This window comes from Kogia breviceps, chromosome 13 (assembly GCF_026419965.1).
Source record: "Kogia breviceps isolate mKogBre1 chromosome 13, mKogBre1 haplotype 1, whole genome shotgun sequence".
NCBI classification, from domain to species: domain Eukaryota; kingdom Metazoa; phylum Chordata; class Mammalia; order Artiodactyla; family Physeteridae; genus Kogia; species Kogia breviceps.
In genome coordinates, this window is record NC_081322.1 from 76,693,317 (window position 1) to 76,714,210 (window position 20,894).

A 20,894-nucleotide genomic window follows, 5' to 3' on the forward strand; every position below is an offset into this window, starting at 1 on the left:
ACTTTGAAATTGTCTAATCATCCCTTTCTGAGAATAAATACTGGCAATTATCCATGACCCCTGCTTGTTGCTAACTCCTGCTATGTTTAGGATTGAAAGAGCCAAATTTCAGATCACATGTTTTGGTAAATAGCTCAGGGTGAGAATAATATTTACTATCGGCAGTAAGCAGGTTTGTATTGTTTCAGATTGGTGACGCGCGGGGGTAGGTGGAGAGGGTCAGAAGCAAGCTCCAATATCATAGTGAATCACGGTATAACGTGCCTGCCAGCAAGAAGCTTTCAGATGTCTCAGCTACATTAGGAGGAGGACAGCATTCGCTCCCTGTGCTCAGGGCTACTGGAGCAAGCTGACCAGCCTCCCTCCGACGCTCCCATTATAGGGCAGCTGGCATCCACCATTTATTGGGACGATGCAAAGTGAGGAGAGCAGAGGCCTCTTCCTGGCTCAGTCACTAACTAGGTCATTGATTCTTTTTTTTTTTTTTTTTTTTTTATCATGCTGCGCGTCATGCAGGATCTTAGTTCCCCAACCGGGGGTTGAACCCGGGCCCCCTGCATTGGGAGCGCAGAGTCTTAACCACTGGACCGGCAGGGAAGCCCCTTTTCTAAAGTTTTATCTTGAAGTATAGTTGATTTACAATGCTCTGTTCGTTTCTGGTGTAGATCGCTGACTCTTAAAACATGTTGCCAGGACCAGCATCATCGACACCATCTGGGGACTTGTTAGAATTTCTCAGGCCCCACTCCAGACCCACAGAATCAGAGACTCTGGCGGTGGGACCAGCGATCTGTGTTTCACTGGGCTTCCAGGTGATTCTGAGGCCAGCTCAAGCTTGAGAACCACTCGGCTCATTTACCTTGGGTGATCCTCTTTCCAGGCTTCAGTTTCTTCTTCTATAAAATGGAAGACTTACATGTAGCAAGCTATTCCTAAGGCCCCCTCTCTGAACTCCAAGGCACACGTCCCAAGCTCTCTACTTCTATAAATCCGTGATGTAGATCTACACATCTGGAAGTATTGTATAGGGCATGAGGGGATAGGCTCTGAAATCTGACTGCCTGGGTTCAGATCCTGGTGCCCCCCACTTGGTAGCACTGTATACCCAAGCAACCTACTGAATTATCCTGTTCGTGTGCTCTTCCTCCATAAAATTGAGGTGATAACACCTGTGTCCTAAGGAGGTTGTGAGGAATTGATCTAAAACATACAGAACAGCGCCTGACACAAAGGAAGTAACTCATACCTCAGGTATTAGCAGACCTGTCTCTCTCCACCTAAAGAATTCTGGAACTTGGAGGATGGGAATTGTAGTTATACAACTTTATTTCTTACACATGGGCTATATATTAAAAATACTCTTTAGCACTTGCTCAAGAAATAAGATAATAAATTATACATGTTGAAAATTTTTATTCATAGGAAGGCTCCACACTGAGGTATGTCTAAGGATGGCATGAAAACTGAATTTTTAAAGAATAAGCAATCTTTTTTTTTTTTTTTTTTTTTTTTTTTTTTGCGGTACACGGGCCTCTCACTGTTGTGGCCTCTCCCGTTGCGGAGCACAGGCTCCGGACACGCAGGCTCAGCGGCCATGGCTCACGGGCCCAGCCGCTCCGCGGCATGTGGGATCTTCCCGGACCAGGGCACGAACCCGTGTCCCCTGCATCGGCAGGCAGATTCTCAACCACTGCGCCACCAGGGAAGCCCAGCAATCATTCTTTAAGAGGGCGTTGGTTGTCATTACAACTGTGGCAATGAGGCTTGCATATAAGACCTGTGACTGCTTCCATGTTATAACTAGAAAAAAATTAATAAAATGAGTTCAGACTTATCTGTATTTTGGGTTCCTTTTAACCATTTGATTATCGTCTATCCATAACAGGAAGGAAACTAGTATGATTGGATGTCTGTTAGGTGGCACACACCATGACGGATGTTTTATAAGGGTCACATCAATTAAATCGAATGGTAACCCTGTGAAATAAGATGGTCCTGACTTTAAAGAGACTGAGGTTGACTGAAATTAAAGTTCTTGATCACATAGTAAGTTATAGATTCAAGATTTGAGGGCTTCCCTGGTGGCGCAGTGGTTGAGAATCCGCCTGCCGATGCAGGAGACACGGGTTCGTGCCCTGGTCCGGGATGATCCCACATGCCACGGAGCAACTAAGCCCGTGAGCCATGGCCGCTAGGCCTGCGCGTCCGGAGCCTGTGCTCCGCAACGGGAGAGGCCACAACAGTGAGAGGCCCGCATACTGCAAAAAAAAAAAAAAAAAAAAAAAGATTTGAGAGTAGGTTTATCTCAATCCATAATTCACCCCTTGGCATCACTAACTTAACTATTTGTTATACTTTTAAAACATAAAGCTAAGTTTTCAACAAATGAGACACGGACATCTTTTGCTACTTCATAAGCACAACTGGACAACGCAGTAGCTGTCAAGAGCTCTAGCATGTAGAGCACCTTCTGAAGGGCACTGGAAACCTCTCACCATCAAAAGCGCTTCTTTTATTTGCACCTACAAAAATCAGAGGACCTCACCTAAGCCTGTGTTTTTGCGCTACGTGGGCCTCTCATTGTTATGGCCTCTCTCGTTGCGAAGCACAGGCTCCGGACGCGCAGGCTCAGCGGCCACGGCTCACGGGCCCAGCCGCTTCGCTGCATGTGGGATCTTCCCGGACCGGGGCACGAACCCGAGTCCCCTGCATCGGCAGGCGGACCCTCAACCACTGCGCCACCAGGGAAGCCCCTAAGCCTGTGTTTTGATCATCATTCTCCTTCTGCCTGTGTGGGCCTTCGGGTGAGAAAATGGCCAGCATACTTGGAAAGGTACCAAGCTGCCAAGGAGGGGAAGCCACACCTGGGTTTTCTGCCTCACAGTAGAGAAAATCATACTATTCTTTACTGCGTCTCACCTTCCCATCTCCTTCCCATGATCTTATTCAAAGTGAAAGCAAGTTGGGCTACACAGATTATCTACTGAGGGTTTTTAGACTTTGACTCAGTTAATACTTAAAATATAATTCTATTCTGTCCCTTAGAAAAGCTCTATTCTACTTGAAGAGTACTTCTTGTTGTAGAAAAAAAGTCAAGAAATGTTTTGCTTTTTTTTTTAACCTTAATTTGGAGGTATGGCAACATTCTTGGAGCACAGCTGTGGTGTTACACCCTGGGAGTACATAAGAATCACTTTAAGAGAAAAATACCTAGCGCCCTGGTCTCACCCTCCAGAGAATATGCTGTTTTTGAAATAGCCCTTGATTATTGTTTCATACCTTGATTTTTGAACACTGGTAGGATTTTGTGTAGCATCTTTATATCATTGAACATACTTGGTGCCTTTGAATTTGCTTATATACTATTATTGTCCCTGATAATATAACTAAATTACTTTCAATTTCTTTCTAATTTGGCTGACTTAGTAGAATCTTCACTCTGGTGATTTTCATGAGGAGTTTAGAAAAGAATTTAACAATAGCAAATATTTATTTTCTGTTGGTCCTTGAAGTTTAGAGCTGAAAGTATCCTCAGTGGTTAATGGTCCAACTCCATTCTTTACCTGTTAGGATGTTGAAACTCAGTCTAGCTTGATTCTTTGAAATGAGGGAGGAGATGACCAGGATCCCAAGTGCAGACCTACTGGTACCAACCCAGCCATCTCCACACTGGCGCCTGAGGGTTGGGGAATATCCGCCACCGCACAAATGCACTCTTAATTTTACCATTGGCGTCAGACCCAGATCTTCTTCTGGTCTCCTTACAACAAAACTGGTCAGATCTCATGTGGATCTCAAGGGGCCCTCTTATCCTTTCAGAACAAGCCCAAATGTAGAGACTGAAGTGGCTTTTCCTACAAAGCACCTCACCCTGGACTCCAACCTGATTTCTGACTAGTTCTAGGTATAGTATTCTATTCCTTTTTGGGGGAGACTAATTTTAAGTGTTTGAGGTCTCTATTTTATCATTGACCCCACAAAGCTTTTCTTCTTTGGAGTGATAGAGTAGGGGAGGCTGAGGGAGGGGTTAGCACGGCCTTGAGCTCCCCTAGAACAATGGTTCCCACCTTTATAATGCACAAAAATCACCCAGGGAGTGTAGTTACCAATGCTCAGTCTGGGTTCCCATCTATAAAGATTTCGATCTAGTGTTCTTGGGCAGGGTCCAGCAATCTCGTTGCTTATTGAAAATACAAGCTGATGGTGATTGTATGAACCAGCTCAGGCTGCCATAACAAGATACCATAGACCAGGCGGGCTTAAATAACAGATATTTGTCTTCTCACATTTCTGGTGGCTGGAAGTCTAAGATCAGGGTGCCAGCAGGGTAGTTTCTGATGAGGCCTCTTGTCCTGGCTTGCAGATGGCTGCCTTCTCACTGTGTCCTCACATGGCCTTTGCTCTGTGCAGAGTGGAGAGAGAAAGAGATCTCTGTTGTTTTTTTCTTCTTTTTTATTACGTGAGTTTCCAGTGTACAGCACTACAATTCAACATCTGTATGCACTACAAAATGATCACCTCCACAGTCTAGCTACCATCAGTCACCATACAATTGACCGCCTTCCTCTCTGGTAACCACTAATCTTATCTCTGTATTTATGAGTTTGTTTTTGCTTTATTCGGTTTGTTTGTTTTGTTATTTTATATTCCACCCATGAGTGAAATTATGTGGTATTTGTCTTTCTCCTTCTGACTTATTTCACTTAGCGTAATACCTTCAAGGTCTATCCAAGTTGTCACAAATGGCAGAATTTCATTCTTATTTATGGCTGAGTTATATTCGTGTGTGTGTGTGTGTGTGTGTGTGTGTGTGTGTATCACATCTTCTTTATCCATTCATTCATCAGTGGACACTTAGGTTGTTTCCATCTTGGCTGCTATAAAGAATGCTGCAATAAACACAAGGGTGAGGGGTGCGTACATCTTTGCAAATTATTATTTTCATGTTCTTCAAATAAATAACTAGAAGTGGAATATCTGAGTCATATGTTAGTTCTGTTCTTAATTTTTTGAGGAATCTCTATACTGTTTTCCATAGTGGCTTACCAATTTACATTTCCACCAACAGTGTATGAGGGGTCTAGCCTTTTCTTCTTATAAGGACTCCAGTCCTATCAGATTAGGGCTCCAACCTTATGACCTCATTTAACCTCGATTACCTCCTCCAATTATAGTCACATTGAGGGTTAAAACTTCACCATATGAATTTGGGGGGAGTGCACAATTCAGTCCATAACAGTGCTTTAAGGGATGTTGAACCACACCTGGAAAAATGCTGGTTTAGAGGATGTGTAATGACCACCGGTTTCATTCATCAAATATTGGGTTTACAACTGATGCATTAAAATTTACAAATAGATTACACAGAGAAAATTTTTTCCCCATTTTTTAAATTGAAGTATAGTTGATGTACAATATTATATGTTATAGTTGTACCATACAGTGATTTCTAATTTTTAAAGCTTATATGTCATTTATAGGTATTATAAAATATTGGCTATATTTCCTGTGCTGTACAATATATCTTGTAGCTTATTTTATACTTTTTTTTTTTTTTTTTTTTTTGTGGTATGCGGGCCTCACTGTTGTGGCCTCTCCCGTTGCGGAGCACAGGCTCCGGACGCACAGGCTCAGCGGCCATGGCTCATGGGCCCAGCCGCTCCGTGGCATGTGGGATCTTCCCGGACCGGGGCACGAACCCGTGTCCCCTGCATCGGCAGGCGGATTCTCAACTACTGCACTACCAGGGAAGCCCTATACATTATTTTTTGTACCTCTTAATCCCCTACTATATATATATACATATATATATAAATAACCCTATATGGCCCCTCCCCCTTCCCTCTCCCCACTGGTTACCACTAGCTTGTTCTCTATATCTGAGTCCACTTCTTTTTTGTTATATTCACTAGTTTGTTGTATTTTTTAGATTCTACATATAAGTGATATTATACACTATTTGTCTTTGTCTGACTTATTTCATTTAGCATAATACCCTCCAAGTCCATCCATGTTCCTGCAAATGGCAAAATTTCGTTCTTTTTTATGGTTGAGTAGTACTCCATTGTATATATATTCACCACATCTTCTTTATCCATTCATCTGTTGATGGACACTTAGGTTGCTTCAGTAGCTTGGCAATTGTAACGAATGCTGCTGTGGCCATTGAGATGCATGTAACTTTTTGAATCAGTGTTTTTGTTTTTTGGATATATACCCAGGAGTGGAATTCCTATGTCAAATGGTAGCTCTGTTTTTAGTTCCGGAGAACCCTCCATACTGTTTTCCACAGCGGCTGCACCAATTTATATTCCCACCAACAGTGCACAAGGGTCCCCTTTTCTCCACATCCTCGTCAACACTTGTTATTTGTGTTCTTTTTGATGACAGTCATTCTGACAGGTGTGGGGTGATACCCCGTTGTGGTTCTAATTTGCATGTCCCTGATGATTACTTACCATGTGGAGCATCTTTTCACGTGCCTGTCGGCCATCGGCATTTCCAGAGGACCTTTTTTTTTTTTTTTTTTAATAATATCATGGCATGGGATTTATTAAGAAAAGAATACCCTGCTTTCTAGCACTTTCTCATCATGGGGTTTCCAGAAAAGCATCCCAAAAGAAAGACATGGGTACCAGCCTGTCCTCTTTTGGCCTGAATCAGGGTTTCCTAGGCCTTGCTCTGCTCTGGCCCTCAGAGTGAATGTCTGCTCTGGCCCTAGCCTGAATGTCTAGGCTCACCTGTGCTGAAAACCTGTGGCCTCGTAAACTCACTTCAGAATTGGGAGGAGAAACGTCAGCAAGCTAAGTAGCCTGAAGTTCCTTAGACTTGCTTGATCCATCTCAGTCTGGAGGAGCTTTTTCCCTCAGGGAAGCTTTTAGCTTTCTGCTTTTCTACCACATCAGGATTAGGGGAAAGTAGTTGGTTTTGTTTTTCTATCCCCCTCACCCATTCCCTCCTCCTCACGCTCCAGAGGAAAGAGATCACATATCAGAGATGTTTCTTCTTCAAAAGGACTTGGGTACATTCACAAATCCTTGTTGAGGCCTCTGTGTATTAAAACTTTTATCTCCAGGGTTCAGGAAGAAATAAACACTGGGCTGGGGTACAGGATGGGGTTTTTTTCCCCTTTCTAGGAAAAATGCTGATGATTAACTAATGCCTCTAGATATCTTCTTAAACGCTCAGTGTCAAAATGAATAAATGCTCTTCCCAGTGAAGGGGACTGCTTATTCCTTTTTTTTTTTTTTTCTTGCCCATAAACCCAATTTTATAGCCCTTGTTTATTTTGATGGGACTAGGATCTCTTTAAGTCTTAACTTCTGTCCTATTATTTTTTATTTTTATTATTTTTTTTTTTGTGTGTGTGTGTGTGGTATGCGGGCCCTCTCACCGCTGTGGCCTCTCCCGTTGCGGAGCACAGGCTCCGGACACTCAGGCTCAGAGGCCATGGCTCACGGGCCCAGCCGCTCCGCGGCATGTGGGATCTTCCCGGACCGGGACACGAACCCGTGTCCGCTGCATCGGCAGGCGGATTCTCAACCACTGCGCCACCAGGGAAGCCCCTGTCCTATTATTTTTTAAAAGGTACAACAAAACCAATGTTCTCTGAGATTAGGATATGATATGTGAATTTTAACATTTATAGTCGATTTTGGCTTGTCTTTCAGAAGGGTATCAAAAACGAATCCTGACTTCAGTCTTTGTAAGGGACCCTCAAGTGTTGCTGGACAACTCAGTGTGTCATTCTTCCAGGGCTGTGATTTTGGTCTTACTGTCCCAGTATTTTTAAATGTCAAAAACTATGACACCGAGTCACCTGGGTGTTTGTTTTGGCAGAATTACCAACTCGACTGCTTCTTCCACCTTAATTTCTCCATAGAGACCCTGCACAAATTGTAACATTTATTGATATGTTCAAGGTTTGTGAAGGCACTAGTAGAATAAAGACTTTAATTAATAGTAAGAGTGGCAAACGAAAACAAAAGCTAATGAGGTTAAATGGTAAAGGCAGTTCCAGGGACTTCCCTGGCGGTCCAGTGGTTAGGACTCAGTGCTTCCACTGCAGGGGGCAGGGGCTTGGTCCCTGGTCAGGGAACTGAGATCCTGCAAGCCTTGGCATGGCCCAAAAAATAAAATAAAACAAATTTAACTCAGCTATCTTTAAAAAAAAAATAAAGACAGTTCCCATTTCCTGACCTGCAATTAACATTCTTCCCACCCGGCTACTATAAACATTTTTCCCTTACTCCTTCACTGAATCTTTCCAAGATGGTTTTGGTCTTGTGGTACATTTTTTTTTTCCCTAATCTTGTATAAAGTAACAAACAACAAGTGATATTTTTAATTCTTCATGTTTCACTTTTACATGACTTACAAACTGAAGAGAAATAAAGTTTTCTTACAACATCATTTTCTAGTAATCTGGTCGTTCTAGAACTACTAACCTAGTATACAGTGTAGTGTCCAAGGGTCCATGAGTGTGACACAGAGTCAAGTACTTCCAGGCTCCAGAGCCAGGCAGGTCCTATAAAAGAGTGAATGGAGGGCTTCCCCGGTGGCGCAGTGGTTGAGAGTCCGCCTGCCGATGCAGGGGACATGGGTTCGTGCCCCGGCCCGGGAGGATCCCACGTGCTGCGGAGTGGCTGGGCCCATGAGCCATGGCCGCTGGGCCTGCGCGTCTGGAGCCTGTGCTCCGCAACGGGAGAGGCCACAGCAGTGAGAGGCCCGCGTACCGCAAAATAAATAAATAAAATAAAGTGTAGGTTTTATTTAAAAAAAAAAAAAAGAGTGAATGGAGATGAGTAAGATACTAAAGGGAGTGGTGCTACCAAATATAAAATCGATAGCTAGTGGGAAGCAGCCGCATAGCACAGGGAGATCAGCTCGGTGCTTTGTGACCACCTAGAGGGGTGGGATAGGGAGGGTGGGAGGGAGGGAGCTGCAAGAGGGAGGAGATATGGGGACATATGTATATGTGTAGCGGATTCACTTTGTGATACAGCAGAAACTGACACACCATTGTAAAGCAGTTATACTCCAATAAAGATGTTAATAAATAAATAAAGGGAGTGGTGATGCCTGCAGCAAACTAGAAAGTGCACGGCCAAGGTGAAGGGAACAAGCTGAGCCCCACCCGTTGCTCTGAGTGGGAATATAAGGCTAGTGGTGACGGATGCTTATTGGTTCTTTTCTTGGCACCTCCTCCCCAAGCAGAAAAATCTGGATTTATATGTGAAATATCCTGATTTTTACTTTTTTTTTTTTTTTTGCATTGCTATTTTTGAAAGAGCCTGATTTTTAAACTAAACTTGGTTTATCAATTCAAAAAATTTAAACCCAGTGTTGACAAATAACAAGTCTTCAGGTCACACTCTGCCTGCACAGCCTCAGATCACAACTTCTGGGCGAGTCTTCAGGTTGCACCAGGCATCCCCAGTAGTTCTATTTATCAGGCCTGACTTCCTTCCCCAGTCTCTCCCAGGACCACCAAGTCTTTCACTATCATCAGGTCTCTCACCTCCAGGCCCAGCCTCGGCTCCCCACATAGAATCTGAGATGTACACCTGAAAATAGAGCTGAATTCCAATTTCAGACACTGTCAGATGGGTTAAGGTGTCTTATCACAACTTCTGCCACATGAGAAATTATAGATAATTTAAAGCAGTTTCCCTATACAAAGGCCCTATGCTCCTGGTTTTTGTATCAGTTCATGGTTTTCTGACCATAATAGCAGGGACCACATTTAAGATCCTTGAGTTATATGAGAGACTGTGTAGTTAAGAAGTGGGTCATTGACTCGACACATCACCCCAAACCATGGAATCTTGGATTCGAAGATTTGGAAAGCGTTCTTTCTAATTTTAATTTATTATATTGAAGTATAGCTGATCTACAATGTTGTGTTAATTTCTGCTGTACAGCAAAGTGATTCAGTTATACATATATCTGTTCTTTTTCATATTCTTTTCCATCATGATTTATTACAGGATATGAATTTAGTTCCCTGTGCTCTACTGTAGGACCTTGTTGTTTATTCATTCTCTATATAATAGTTTGCAAAAGCATTCTTGAATGCCGTAGGCTCCAGAGTTTCCACTTTACTAATCTAGAGAGAATCTGGAAGCCAGAGAGGTGAGTGACTTGCCGAAGGTGACCCAGCTGTCTAGGAGAACTGTGATTCCACACATCTCAGCTCCGGGTCTATGTCCTCTCCATGCATCATGTTACAAGCTCTGAATGATGATTTGGATTGAACAAAATAAGTTCAGCTTTGGGGGTGGTTTTTACTATGACATCACTAGGATGATAACCAACCATCCTTGTGAAAAATCTAATACCCCAGTATTCTCAGAGCAGCTGTGTTCATTGGGGTTTACATTTTGTCATGTCCTGATCGGCATAGACTCCTAAGCAGGTGTCTTTTGTTCGGAGCCACACTGGCACCAGGAATTTGTCCCTGGCTTTGGGTGTCCTGAGATGGGTGACTAAGTGGTCCAGGGAAGTACTCAAGACTCACGTGTGCGCAGTCAGTCCCTAAGTCCCCTAGTAGTGGCACCACCAGCTGAGTGGAACGGCCCCTCCTCCAGGCTGTCCTTTTGTGACCGCTTCTCCTCTTCAGGCTCCTTTGATGTTCCTTTTCATCTGATTATACCTAGATGAAAATGCTGGACAGGGAAGTTTACGTTGTGATTTACTGTAACCACACCTTATAAGCCGCCCTGTCCAAGTGGTTGCACAAGAACAGTCACGGTTACTGCCCAAGCAGCTCTGCCCAGTGTCTGGAGGGGGAGAAAGAACAGCCCAGAAGAGAGAGGCTGATGTGTGCAGATTAGAAGATGGGTCACCCAGAGTAGAGAAGGAAACTAGAAGATTCTTTAATAAGGGGGCAGAGTTACAGTAAACATAGTTATTAATTGTGGTATGCAATATTATATTGGCAAACAAGATTGTCCAGAGAAAAATCTAGGTTGAATGGTCACCATGGGCTTAATGCCAAGTACACCAGCCGTCTACGCTTTCGGGAAGTAAAATGATCTGGATGGTCTCTTCTGTCTGCCTGGCTTCCCCCAGCTAAGTTCTTCTCAGCCTTCAGATGTCAGTTCACACACCCTTCCCACGGGGAACCTTCCCTGACCACCCCAAACCTGCCCTGGTTCCCCTGGACATGTTTTCGCAGCCCCCCGTGCCTTCTCTGCAAAGTCCACATCTCACGTAGAATTAATCACTTGTTCGTGTGATCGCTCAGTGTCTGTCTCCCTGGCCACACTCTGTGCCCTCTGAGGACAGACTGTTGTTGCTGCATCTAAAAATCTGACATAGGAGGAGCGAGGAGAACATCTCTTTCCCGGAGGACATTCCCCAAAGTGGTATCTTTTCAGTATTTTTTACAGGGGTAAGTAGGCATGAAGATTGTGGAGATTCTGAAAACATTTTGGTAGAAGCTGCAGAAAAGCAAGATCTTGAGACGCCTGAAGAACGCGGTCCGGGGGTGGTGCCTTTTTTCAGCAAGATCCCATGCTTCCCACAGCACTAGGGCCAACTCCCCCTACCACCCCCCTGAACCCTGCCTCCAGAATCACTTAGGGTGGTTACTCAGTAGATACTTGAATGAAGAGGCAAGTATGAATGGGAGACCTGGTAGCATCTCAGATAATTAATGAACTTCAAAATGGAGGTGAGGTGTGATCTGACATGTGTTTTCCTGTAGTGGTTCTTGAAAAACTTCAGCTCAATGTGAGAAAGGACTTTATAAAGATTAGATTACTTTAAATCTAATAAAGATTAGCTTGCCCAAAGTGTGATGTACTAGCTGAGCAGGGGTCAAATGTCTGGTAACTAACGGTCTCCTAGCTGAGACTGGCCATACTTGGTGAGCTATCGTAAGTGATCATTCAAACACCAGATAGGAAGTTAGATTAGAAAACCTCAAAGTAACTTTCCAATATTGAAATCCTGTATTGTGGGAATTTAATCCAGCTATCCTCCACCCACAAATAAACTCCGTAAAAGCAGCGGTTGTTACCCATTTTCTTCACTGCTTTATCTTTAGTGCTTATATAGTGCCTGGCACATACTAGCTGTTCAATAAATATTTGTTGAGTTAACAAATATATCAGTAGATATCAAGTTCAAAATATGTTTCTGGCATAGAATAAGTTCTAATTGTTTATTTCACTGAGCTGAATGAAGCAGCCAGTAAAACAAAAAAGGGCTAAAAATTGGGCAGTATACCACCTAGTGAAAAGCTTTGGTCAAACCTGAGGCCTAAGCCTGTGAAGTCAAACTGTTGTCAGCTTTTCAGAGCAGAGAGTCTGAAGTCGCTGTGAAATTGTATCAGCCGGGGACCTGGCAAGAAACTGGATTCGCTCGGCTGGTTCAAATGGAGTTTAATGAAGGGGCTACTTCCCTGAAGGTGGTGAGGCCATGGCAGCCAGCAAGGAATGTGTAAGCACCCAGAGACGGCAGCCATGGCGCGAAGCCTTAACCACCATTCTTGGGGAGAGCCACAGGGACCCTCGACGGCCAAGGGGACACCGTGGAGTTAGGGGAGCCCAGTGAGAGCTGGGACCGTGAAGGCGGGGCTGCCTTGGATGCAGCCACGGCTAAACCCCAGACCCCTCATCAGCTGGGGGGCAGGCAGGTAAACCCCTATTTCCTTCTCCTCCTGCCTCATAATACTGGTGTCTCCCATTAGCCAAAGCCAACTGGAAGCCAGCCAGCAGGGAGCAGGGTGTGTGGAGAAAGGTGCTGCGGGGAAGGGTCCGCACGTGGGGAATCGCCTTCACATACATTTTAAATTTTATTTATTTTATTTCTTCTACTTTAATTGCACAAATAATGCATGTTCCTTAAAGAAAAGGCAGAAACTAGACCATAGTGGTAGTGAAGGAACTCTCCCATCATCCCACCTTTCCTGTAGCTCGTATAAATGTTTGGGCTTCTTCTCCTTCTTTCTCTCTTTTTTTTCCCTTTCATCTACTTATAAAGAACTTGGACTTTTTTTTATTCAGAACAAACCAAAATAAATTTGGTGACACTTGTTTCTTGGCCTAATTAAGGTTAACCCTGTAGGCTAACAGACAGCCCTATTTCCTTTCCTTTGTTCTGTTAACATAAACAAGTTACTTCCCGTACCTCTGTGAGAACTGGGAATTAGGCAAGTGTTTAGACGCACAAAAACTCTCAGCAAGTTTGGCTCTCAGCTTGGATGCCAAGTATTTAAACCGAAGATGAAAGGTGAGTCCAACAGCGCTCGATCTCTAAGACTGAAAAGGAAATATAAGCGCAGGCAACGTCAATCAGCTCGACGTTCCTGTCAGTGTGAAGTTTCTATCCACTTTCCGTATTACTTGAAGGGCAGTTTGAAAACGGGGAGAGACAAGTTTAGGAAAACAGAGCAAATGTTTACGGATACAGTTCTTGTTACATCTGAGCTGTTGCTCCGTCACGCTTGTCTTTACTTATCTGATGGCTTGTGCGGTCCCGCTGGACAGGAACTTCCGGAAGGCAAAGCCATGTCCGTTCACTGAGCCCAGCGGAACCTGTTTACCAGGCAGCCGGTTAGCAAGGCTGAGTTAGGGGGTGGCTGCTCTTAGCTAAAGCAGAGAGAGGGTGTGGAGGGAGAAGATCAGCAGGTCGTTGCTGTGTGTGCCAAAGTTCTGAAAGGCAAAGACCAGGACACATGGCAGCAGACGGGTATTTGAGACCGCTGTAATACCATAGCAAAGGCGGCAGCCTCATTGCCTTCTTCGGTTTTGAGAAGAAAAAACCTAGAAAGTACTGAGTCCTTTAGAGAGGAAGAAGCTCTGCTCTCCGGGAGTGGGGTCTGTATTTGACCTTTTTTTACACATTTCTGCCTGGACGGGGTTGTCCTTGCGAGTAGTTGAAGGAGACCAAATGAATAGAAGCCCCAACCACCCCACTTCAGTTCTGGAAATTAGATAGCCGCCCCCCGCCGCCCCGGGATGGCTCCATTTGCTCTCAGGTCGTACACCTGGAGGTTCAGCTGTCAGCCGCTGTGACACTGAAGGGAGCCTTGAGATTGGGGGAAGAAGACTGATGGTGGTGATGCTAAAAGATGGCAGTTGCTGGAGGGATTGATTCATAGCCACTCTGGGTGGCTTGTCTGTGTTTCCTCCGCAAGCTTACATCCTCACCACCGCTACTTTTGATAACTGTCTCTCTGAACCCACCATCTCGGAGTCTACAGGATGAGGATGCAGCTGGAGGGGTCGAGCCGAGCCCTCCCCATCCCTCCATCCTCTCGGAGCTGTGGGGGGAAAAGGCTGGCCAAGGGGGCTGTCTCTCTCCCCTGCCAGGATGTGAAATGGTTTTGCAAGCTGGCATAAGGGTTATGAACCTCCATGGTTGTCACCCTGAAACTATAATAGATTCTTGTTTTAATGATCATTTTGGACAATACTGCTGCAGGATTTCAAAAGCGTCTACAAGTTCAAGTACATTTTTTTAAAGAGTGTTTTCCAAAGTATAGATTGTGTTGAATGCCCTTAGTTCTGAATGGATTAGATGTGTGTTATCTCCTGGAGAAAAATGTGTCTGGAAACAGACTGCATTCTTAGAGGGATAATTAGCTCATTGTGCTTAGCACAGAGAGTCCTCCCATGGTGTCCTTAAAGATGGGACTGATCTAGTATTGAAAGCAAAAGACTATTTGTAACATATTGCTTGCTTGATGTCTAAAAATTGTTCAGAAATAACTGAGACTTGATTTCATCGTCTCTGGACTGTAAAGACCAAAATATCCTAATAAAAAGACAGCATGAAAAACAGAGCTAATGACTATCACAGAGATAGAGTGAGCCCACGGAGGACCTCCTGAAACAGCACAATTTTAGAGTCCCCAGGACGTGTGCCCTTCCGGGACATCTCGGTGGTTTTCATGGCAGAGTGGTATATGCTGGAGAGGTTAAATCGTGACTTGATTGGCAAGGTAAGGGTGAGCCGTGGAAAAGTGTTGTGAATTTGTGGGCTTGTTTTCTAAAGTTCTTACCATTATGCCTCAGTACTGACATTTTCATGCAGTGGGGGATGAGGAATTACATTTTCAGTTGGATCATTTGAATACTGGTAACTACTGATTATTTATTGTTTGGTTTCCTGTGTTAGATTCAATACTCCAGGACTAACAAAAAATAATACTCCTTTCATTTACTATCTCCTAGACTTGAGGGCTTGTGTCTGCCTGAAACCTATGTCTTTTGCTGAGAGTAAACACTTCTTAAATTTGTGAAGACGAAGTAGCTTATCATTAAAATCATTTCACTTTGAAAATAGTCCTCGAGAAAGAAAAAAAAACAGATTAGCTCTTTTGTTTGTTTAGCAAAGTATATGGTTTGGTTTCTATAACAATAGCAGGGCAGTTTATAGCTGGTGACATTTTCTGGGTTGAGAGTAGTCTGGAATAGTGTATAGAGATTTTTAATAAACAAAGACTGCAGTGCAGAAGGGTGTTAGTACATGATATCTCACTTTCAGGAGGAAGGTCACCGTGTCCTCCTAAGGGACATCAATGGGACACTGGGATGTGTGACACCTCCTGGCATGCAACTGACTTTAATGTTCACTTTTATTCTGTAGCATGCGCTTAGAAAATGGAATTTCATGCTTTTTTCTTTCAAAGAAAAAAGTCCTAACAGACTAAAAAAGAAAAAAAATGTGTTTTGTCAGTGGCCTGTGCATTAGAAAACAGTTGCTTTTACCATTTGTATTGGGAAATGTGTCACACTGTCAATATCTTAAACTACAAAATAAACAGGTCCCTCTCCCTCCCCCGCGGCTCCAGCCTTTAAATTGTTATGCTCCATATATAAAATATGAGTTGTGACTTGAAATACCCCTTATAACTTCCAGCGCCTTTGCATCTGAAAATGTAAGATGATTGTCTAAATCTGCCTTCCCTGGATGATATAAAGCAAAATCTTTCCTTGGATCTGAAAAATGTGTGCATGCCTTTCTTTGCCCTCCTTCCTTTCTCCGGGCCATTCTTTCATCCTTCGTGGCCCAGCTGCTTGGAGCTGTTGCCTGGCTGCAGAGTCAGACAAGTCTGTCCGTTAGGTCAGACCGTGCTAAGCCCCCAGCGCCGCGTGTTATCTGTGCTTCTCTCGGCAGCCTCACAGCCCTGCCACGCAACCCCATTCCCATCTCCTTCCAAAGCACCCCTGTGGACCCTCAGAAGGAGGCTCAGGGGGACGACACCACCGCGGCAGTGACTCCATAACCCTTCCCAGCGGATATTAGCGTTTTAACTGACGACTTTTACCTTAAACCAAAAAGAATTGGTTTCTCACAGTGGACTTGCAGGCGCTATGGCAGACTTCCGGGAAGGGAGTTTTTCAATGGCAGGGCTTTCTGGTCTTCCTCCAGTTAGGCCACAAGGCTGGCCTGCAGTTGACTCGATGGCTGGTTTGTGTCCTGCTGGCTGCAGGCATGTCCTCTGGGTGCTTCTCTTTTACCCCTGGGTCTCCCACTCCTGGCCAGGAAGGATACTGTGAATAGCTCCTGTGCTTCCTGTAACCAGTGTTGTGAGGGAATTAACAAGAGCCGCGTTCCAGTGAGAGTGTCTTTTCCACCTAACAAGGCATAAATGTGCATTTATCTGTGGCCAATCTCACTATCATTTAAAAAGAGATTTTGCTGAGCCAAAACAATCTTTTCACCTCCCATTAATATTGGCAAATAAAATATGCAGCCAGAAGCGGCACTAGTATTTGTTCCTTTTACATGTCTTGGGATGGATTTTGCTGCGTGCACGAAAGTCCAGTAGCAAGACGGCAGGGCGCCTGCAAGACCTGCTAAGATTGCCCAGGGTAACCCACGTGTGGGATGAGATGGGAGGGCCTGGAGAGCAAAGCCATCGCAGAGCTGAGATGGGGCGATGAGAGGCCTGAAGAAAACACTGTAGAGCTCCCCTGCTCTCTGGTGGGAAAGAACCTTGAATGTTGCTCAAGAAATGTAACTTTCTCCTCCCTTTCCTTTCCTTTCTGCTCTTGCCTGTCTGTATCATCCCTCCTAGGCCCTATGCACTACTCATGTGTAAACTCACTCAGCAACAAAATCTACCTGATGCTCGTCTCTTCTATAAAACAGTGTAGTATTTGCAAATAACCTACACACATCCTCCTGTAGACTTTAAATCATCTCTAGATTATGTATAATACCTAATACAATATATAGCTAATACGATATAAATTCCATGTGAATAATTGTAAATACAACGTAAATGTTATGAAGTTGCCAGTGCACAGCACATTCAAGTTTTGTTTCTTGGAACTATCTGGAAATATTTCTTTTGAAATATTTTCCATCTGCAGTTGGTTGAATCCGTGAATGTGGAACCTGCAGATACAGAACCTGCAGATACAACTATGCTTGGTGCTGGGATAAATATAAAGACAAAATGTGTGTGTGTATTGTGTGTGCGTGTGTGTGTGTGTGTGTGTGTGTGTGTGTGTGTGTGTGTGTGTGTTCCGGGCTCTCTGAAAAAGCTTAAAATTTAAAGAAAAACCTAGATTCAGAATTCTATGAACCCTCCATGTTTATGGATGCAGTGTAGGGTGGTTCCTTGCAAGCGATCTGAAAGGTCTTTTTTTTTTTTTTTTTTTTTTGTGGTACGCGGGCCTGTCACCGCTGTGGCCTCTCCCGTTGCGGAGCACAGGCTCCGCATGCGCAGCCTCAGCGGCCACGGCTCACGGGCCCAGCCGCTCCGCGGCACGTGGGATCTTCCCGGACCGGGGCACGAACCTGCGTCCCTTGCATCGGCAAGCGGACTCTCAACCACTGCGCCAGCAGGGAAGCCCCTGAAAGGTCTTTACTCATACAAGTTGATGATTTTGCTAAAGCAGTAATCACAGGTGAACACATGAGTGACTCATGGGACATATATGGCCTGTGCTGTCCCTTCAAAGCTGCCCTTTAAGCTAAGTCACTTGTCCAATGTCGAAGTTACAGACTGCCCAGTAGCTACACTCAAAGTAGCTTTGCTGTTTTTGTTCACTTGTAATGTACACAGCATCTCTCAGAAATGGCTTTTTAAAAATACGTTTCTTGGCCACACACACACACACACACACACACACGCAAAAATCAAGTGCAATAAAATTTTATTGGAAGATAAAGGAGTTAACTTGTCATCTGCGGATATGCACAGGAAACAAATGAGTCAATAAGAAGCCAAGAGGGAATTCCCTGGCGGTCCAGTGGTTAAGACTCTATGCTTCCACTGCAAGGGGCGCGGGTTTGATTCCTGGTCAGAGAACAAAGATCCACACATGCTGCGTGGCGTGGCCAAAATAAAGAAGCCGAGGGGCCTCTGTATATGCCACCCCATCACAGAATTTAGATCTTTGTGTCTTCCACATGAATATCAAATCTACAGCATCGAAAGGGTCCCTGTTCCCCAAGCTAATAATCCAGGGTAGGAGAGAGACGATTAGAAAATAAATATAAGACCACATGACACTTACTCTAAGTGTAACAAACAGTCGTTCAACAAATGGAAAGAGCAGTGGGCTGGAGTGGTTGTGGAAGATTAGATGGGGCTCCTGAGATTTGACCTGACTCTTAGTTCAGCAGAAATGGAGGACTTGGACACGGGTCTGGGGGTTGTCATTTCGGGGGGCAAGAGAGATCACTGAGGAGGACAGAATAGAGGACTAAGAGAGTCCCCACAGCCCAGGGTGGGCCCTTCCTCTCAAACTACCTTTTCAGCATCTGTGACTTAGTGATTTCCATCAAACTGGTGAGTTTTGTGGGGGAGAAACAAGTTGCCTTCTGAACTGATTGATAAATTTCCACCAAAACGGCCCACTGATGTAGCCCCGCATATGTTCAGCCTTATTTGAAAGGAAATAGGCATTAAAACAAATTATCCTATTATGTTGTTAGTTTAAAATCACTTAATAGGCATGATAGAAATAGCTGTATTAAAGATGATCGGCTAATGTTATTTTCCATAACCACCGGTGAACGCTTTAAATGGAACTTCTATTTCAAGGATTTTGATCCTCTGAAATAGTTTACTTTTAGGTGTCTATACATGGACATAATCCATACTTTGAGTTTTAGCCCCACGGTGCAGTGGTATCAGTTTTCAAGAATACTTTTGTACTGAAGACCTTCATCTGAAGAACTCAATATCTTTCTCAAATAAGAACCTTTTGAATCTTGATATAAAAATAGATATAGCATTTTAAGAAGGACAGGTAGCCTTAGGGAAATGGAAACCCAATATAATTCCAAGGTCTCTCCTACCGAAGTATGGGAGTAAGATCATTCTGTCTTTACTACTTAATATTTTTTAAAATTAATTAATTTATTTATTATTTATTTTTGGCTGCATTGGGTCTTCGTTGCTGTGCGCCGGCTTTCTCTAGTTGCGGCGAGTGGGGGCTACTCTTCGTTGCGGTGCTCGGGCTTCTCATTGCAGTGGCTTCTCTTGTTGTGGAGCACGAGCCCTAGGCAAGTGGGCTTCAGTAGTTGTGGCACGCGGGCTCAGTAGTTGTGGCGCACGGGCTTAGTTGCTCCGCGGCATGTGGGATCTTCCGGGACCAGGGCTCGAACCCATGTCCCCTGCACTGTCAGGCGGGTTCTTAACCACTGCACCACCAGGGAAGCCCACTACTTAGTATTTATGAATATAAAGTCACAGAACTAAACTGTTTTCCTAAGAAATGCCTTAAGTTTACATTTTAGGTATTTGTCTTCAGATAGGTTTTTCAATTCTGTTTTTAAAATACTCGAGCTTAAATGTATTCTGGTGTAACTTCACATACTTAAAACTGTATTAATTGTCTCGTTAAGGGAAACTAAGGATTCAAACTTCCTTCAACTGTGTGTTATTCTCCACCCCCACCCCCAAACTTCACTTTAAAACTTATGCGAAAGATGTGTCCGTTTCCTTTGAAACAGACGCAGTTCGGGAAGTGAACTTGAAAGTATGAGAGCTCTGAGACCTTGCCGCTTTTGTGGAGTTTAATGAGAACGGTGGCCAGAGCCAGGAAGGTAGAGCCCAAGCAGCTGTAGTCGAGAGTGTGGGTTGTATTTGATGTTCACAAAAGAATGGCAGCCGCAGCGTGTTGCTCAGCGAAGTGTGCATTTTCAAGTTACCCACAGTGCTGTCTATTGTCCTGTTTCTCAGCTGAATGATGTCATGTTTCATTTAAGGCTCTTAGTGATGCTGAAGTCTGGTCTGCACACCAGGGGGAAAAAGGCAGGGAGAAAGTTGCCAATCAGGTTTTCGTAAAGGCTTTGTGTGTTGGGTTTTGAGAGATAAAAGCTGACTCATGCAATATTTCTACGGAAGGAGCTGCACAGACTAGTAAAGGCTTCTGGTTTTACCTGACTGAGCTCCCAGTGAGGTCACTGCATCAGCTGAAGGCAGACAATGCGGCTCTGCCTGGGTAGAGCCCAGGTAGGTGCAGATGTGGATGTGCCCGGGGAATCCATGCCCCACACCCTCGGTCCTGCCCCCTGGAGCAGCAGAGCCCATCAGCCTTGGTGAGAAACTGTCGCAGGGGTTTTCTCCACCACACTGCGCAGCGCCAGCAGCTTGCTTGCATCTATCACAACTGTTCTGTTATGAACGCGAGGGACTGAAAAGAGTTCTCCAACAATGGAATTAGTCTAGAAGGTGATTTTTTTCCCTCCATCTGAACTGCAGTCTGCCTTCCAGGGTGCTTGCCTTGTTTTGGTTTGGATTTGATCTTCCCTTAAAGTTAGGTTGAAATAAGCTAGAGAGCTGATGTTGGTGACTCTGGGGGAGAAAAGGAAAACCCTAACTGTTCGTGCAGCGACTGCCGAGTACTTTCATGTGCTTTCTTTATGAGCTTCATGCAGGTTAAGCGGGAGGAACAAAATCAATGTTTGCAAATTTT

The 20,894-nt window shown here is 44.3% G+C and overlaps 1 protein-coding gene across 7 annotated transcripts in view; it reads left to right on the forward strand.

Moving 5' to 3' along the window:
• Positions 1 to 20,894, forward strand: part of PLEKHG1 (pleckstrin homology and RhoGEF domain containing G1) — a 236,102-nt gene that overhangs the window by 112,918 nt on the left and 102,290 nt on the right. The window contains exon 1 of one of the 7 annotated variants that reach the window (XM_067011010.1): positions 13,182 to 13,239. The exons of 4 other annotated variants lie outside the window; for them this stretch is intronic. In XM_067011010.1, the coding sequence (XP_066867111.1) occupies positions 13,233 to 13,239 (7 nt within the window). In that variant the 5' untranslated portion in view covers positions 13,182 to 13,232. Of the gene's footprint in view, positions 1 to 13,181; positions 13,240 to 14,860; positions 14,954 to 20,308; positions 20,432 to 20,894 lie in introns of those variants that run through there. 2 more of the 7 variants (XM_067011013.1, XM_067011012.1) reach the window with 2 other exon arrangements.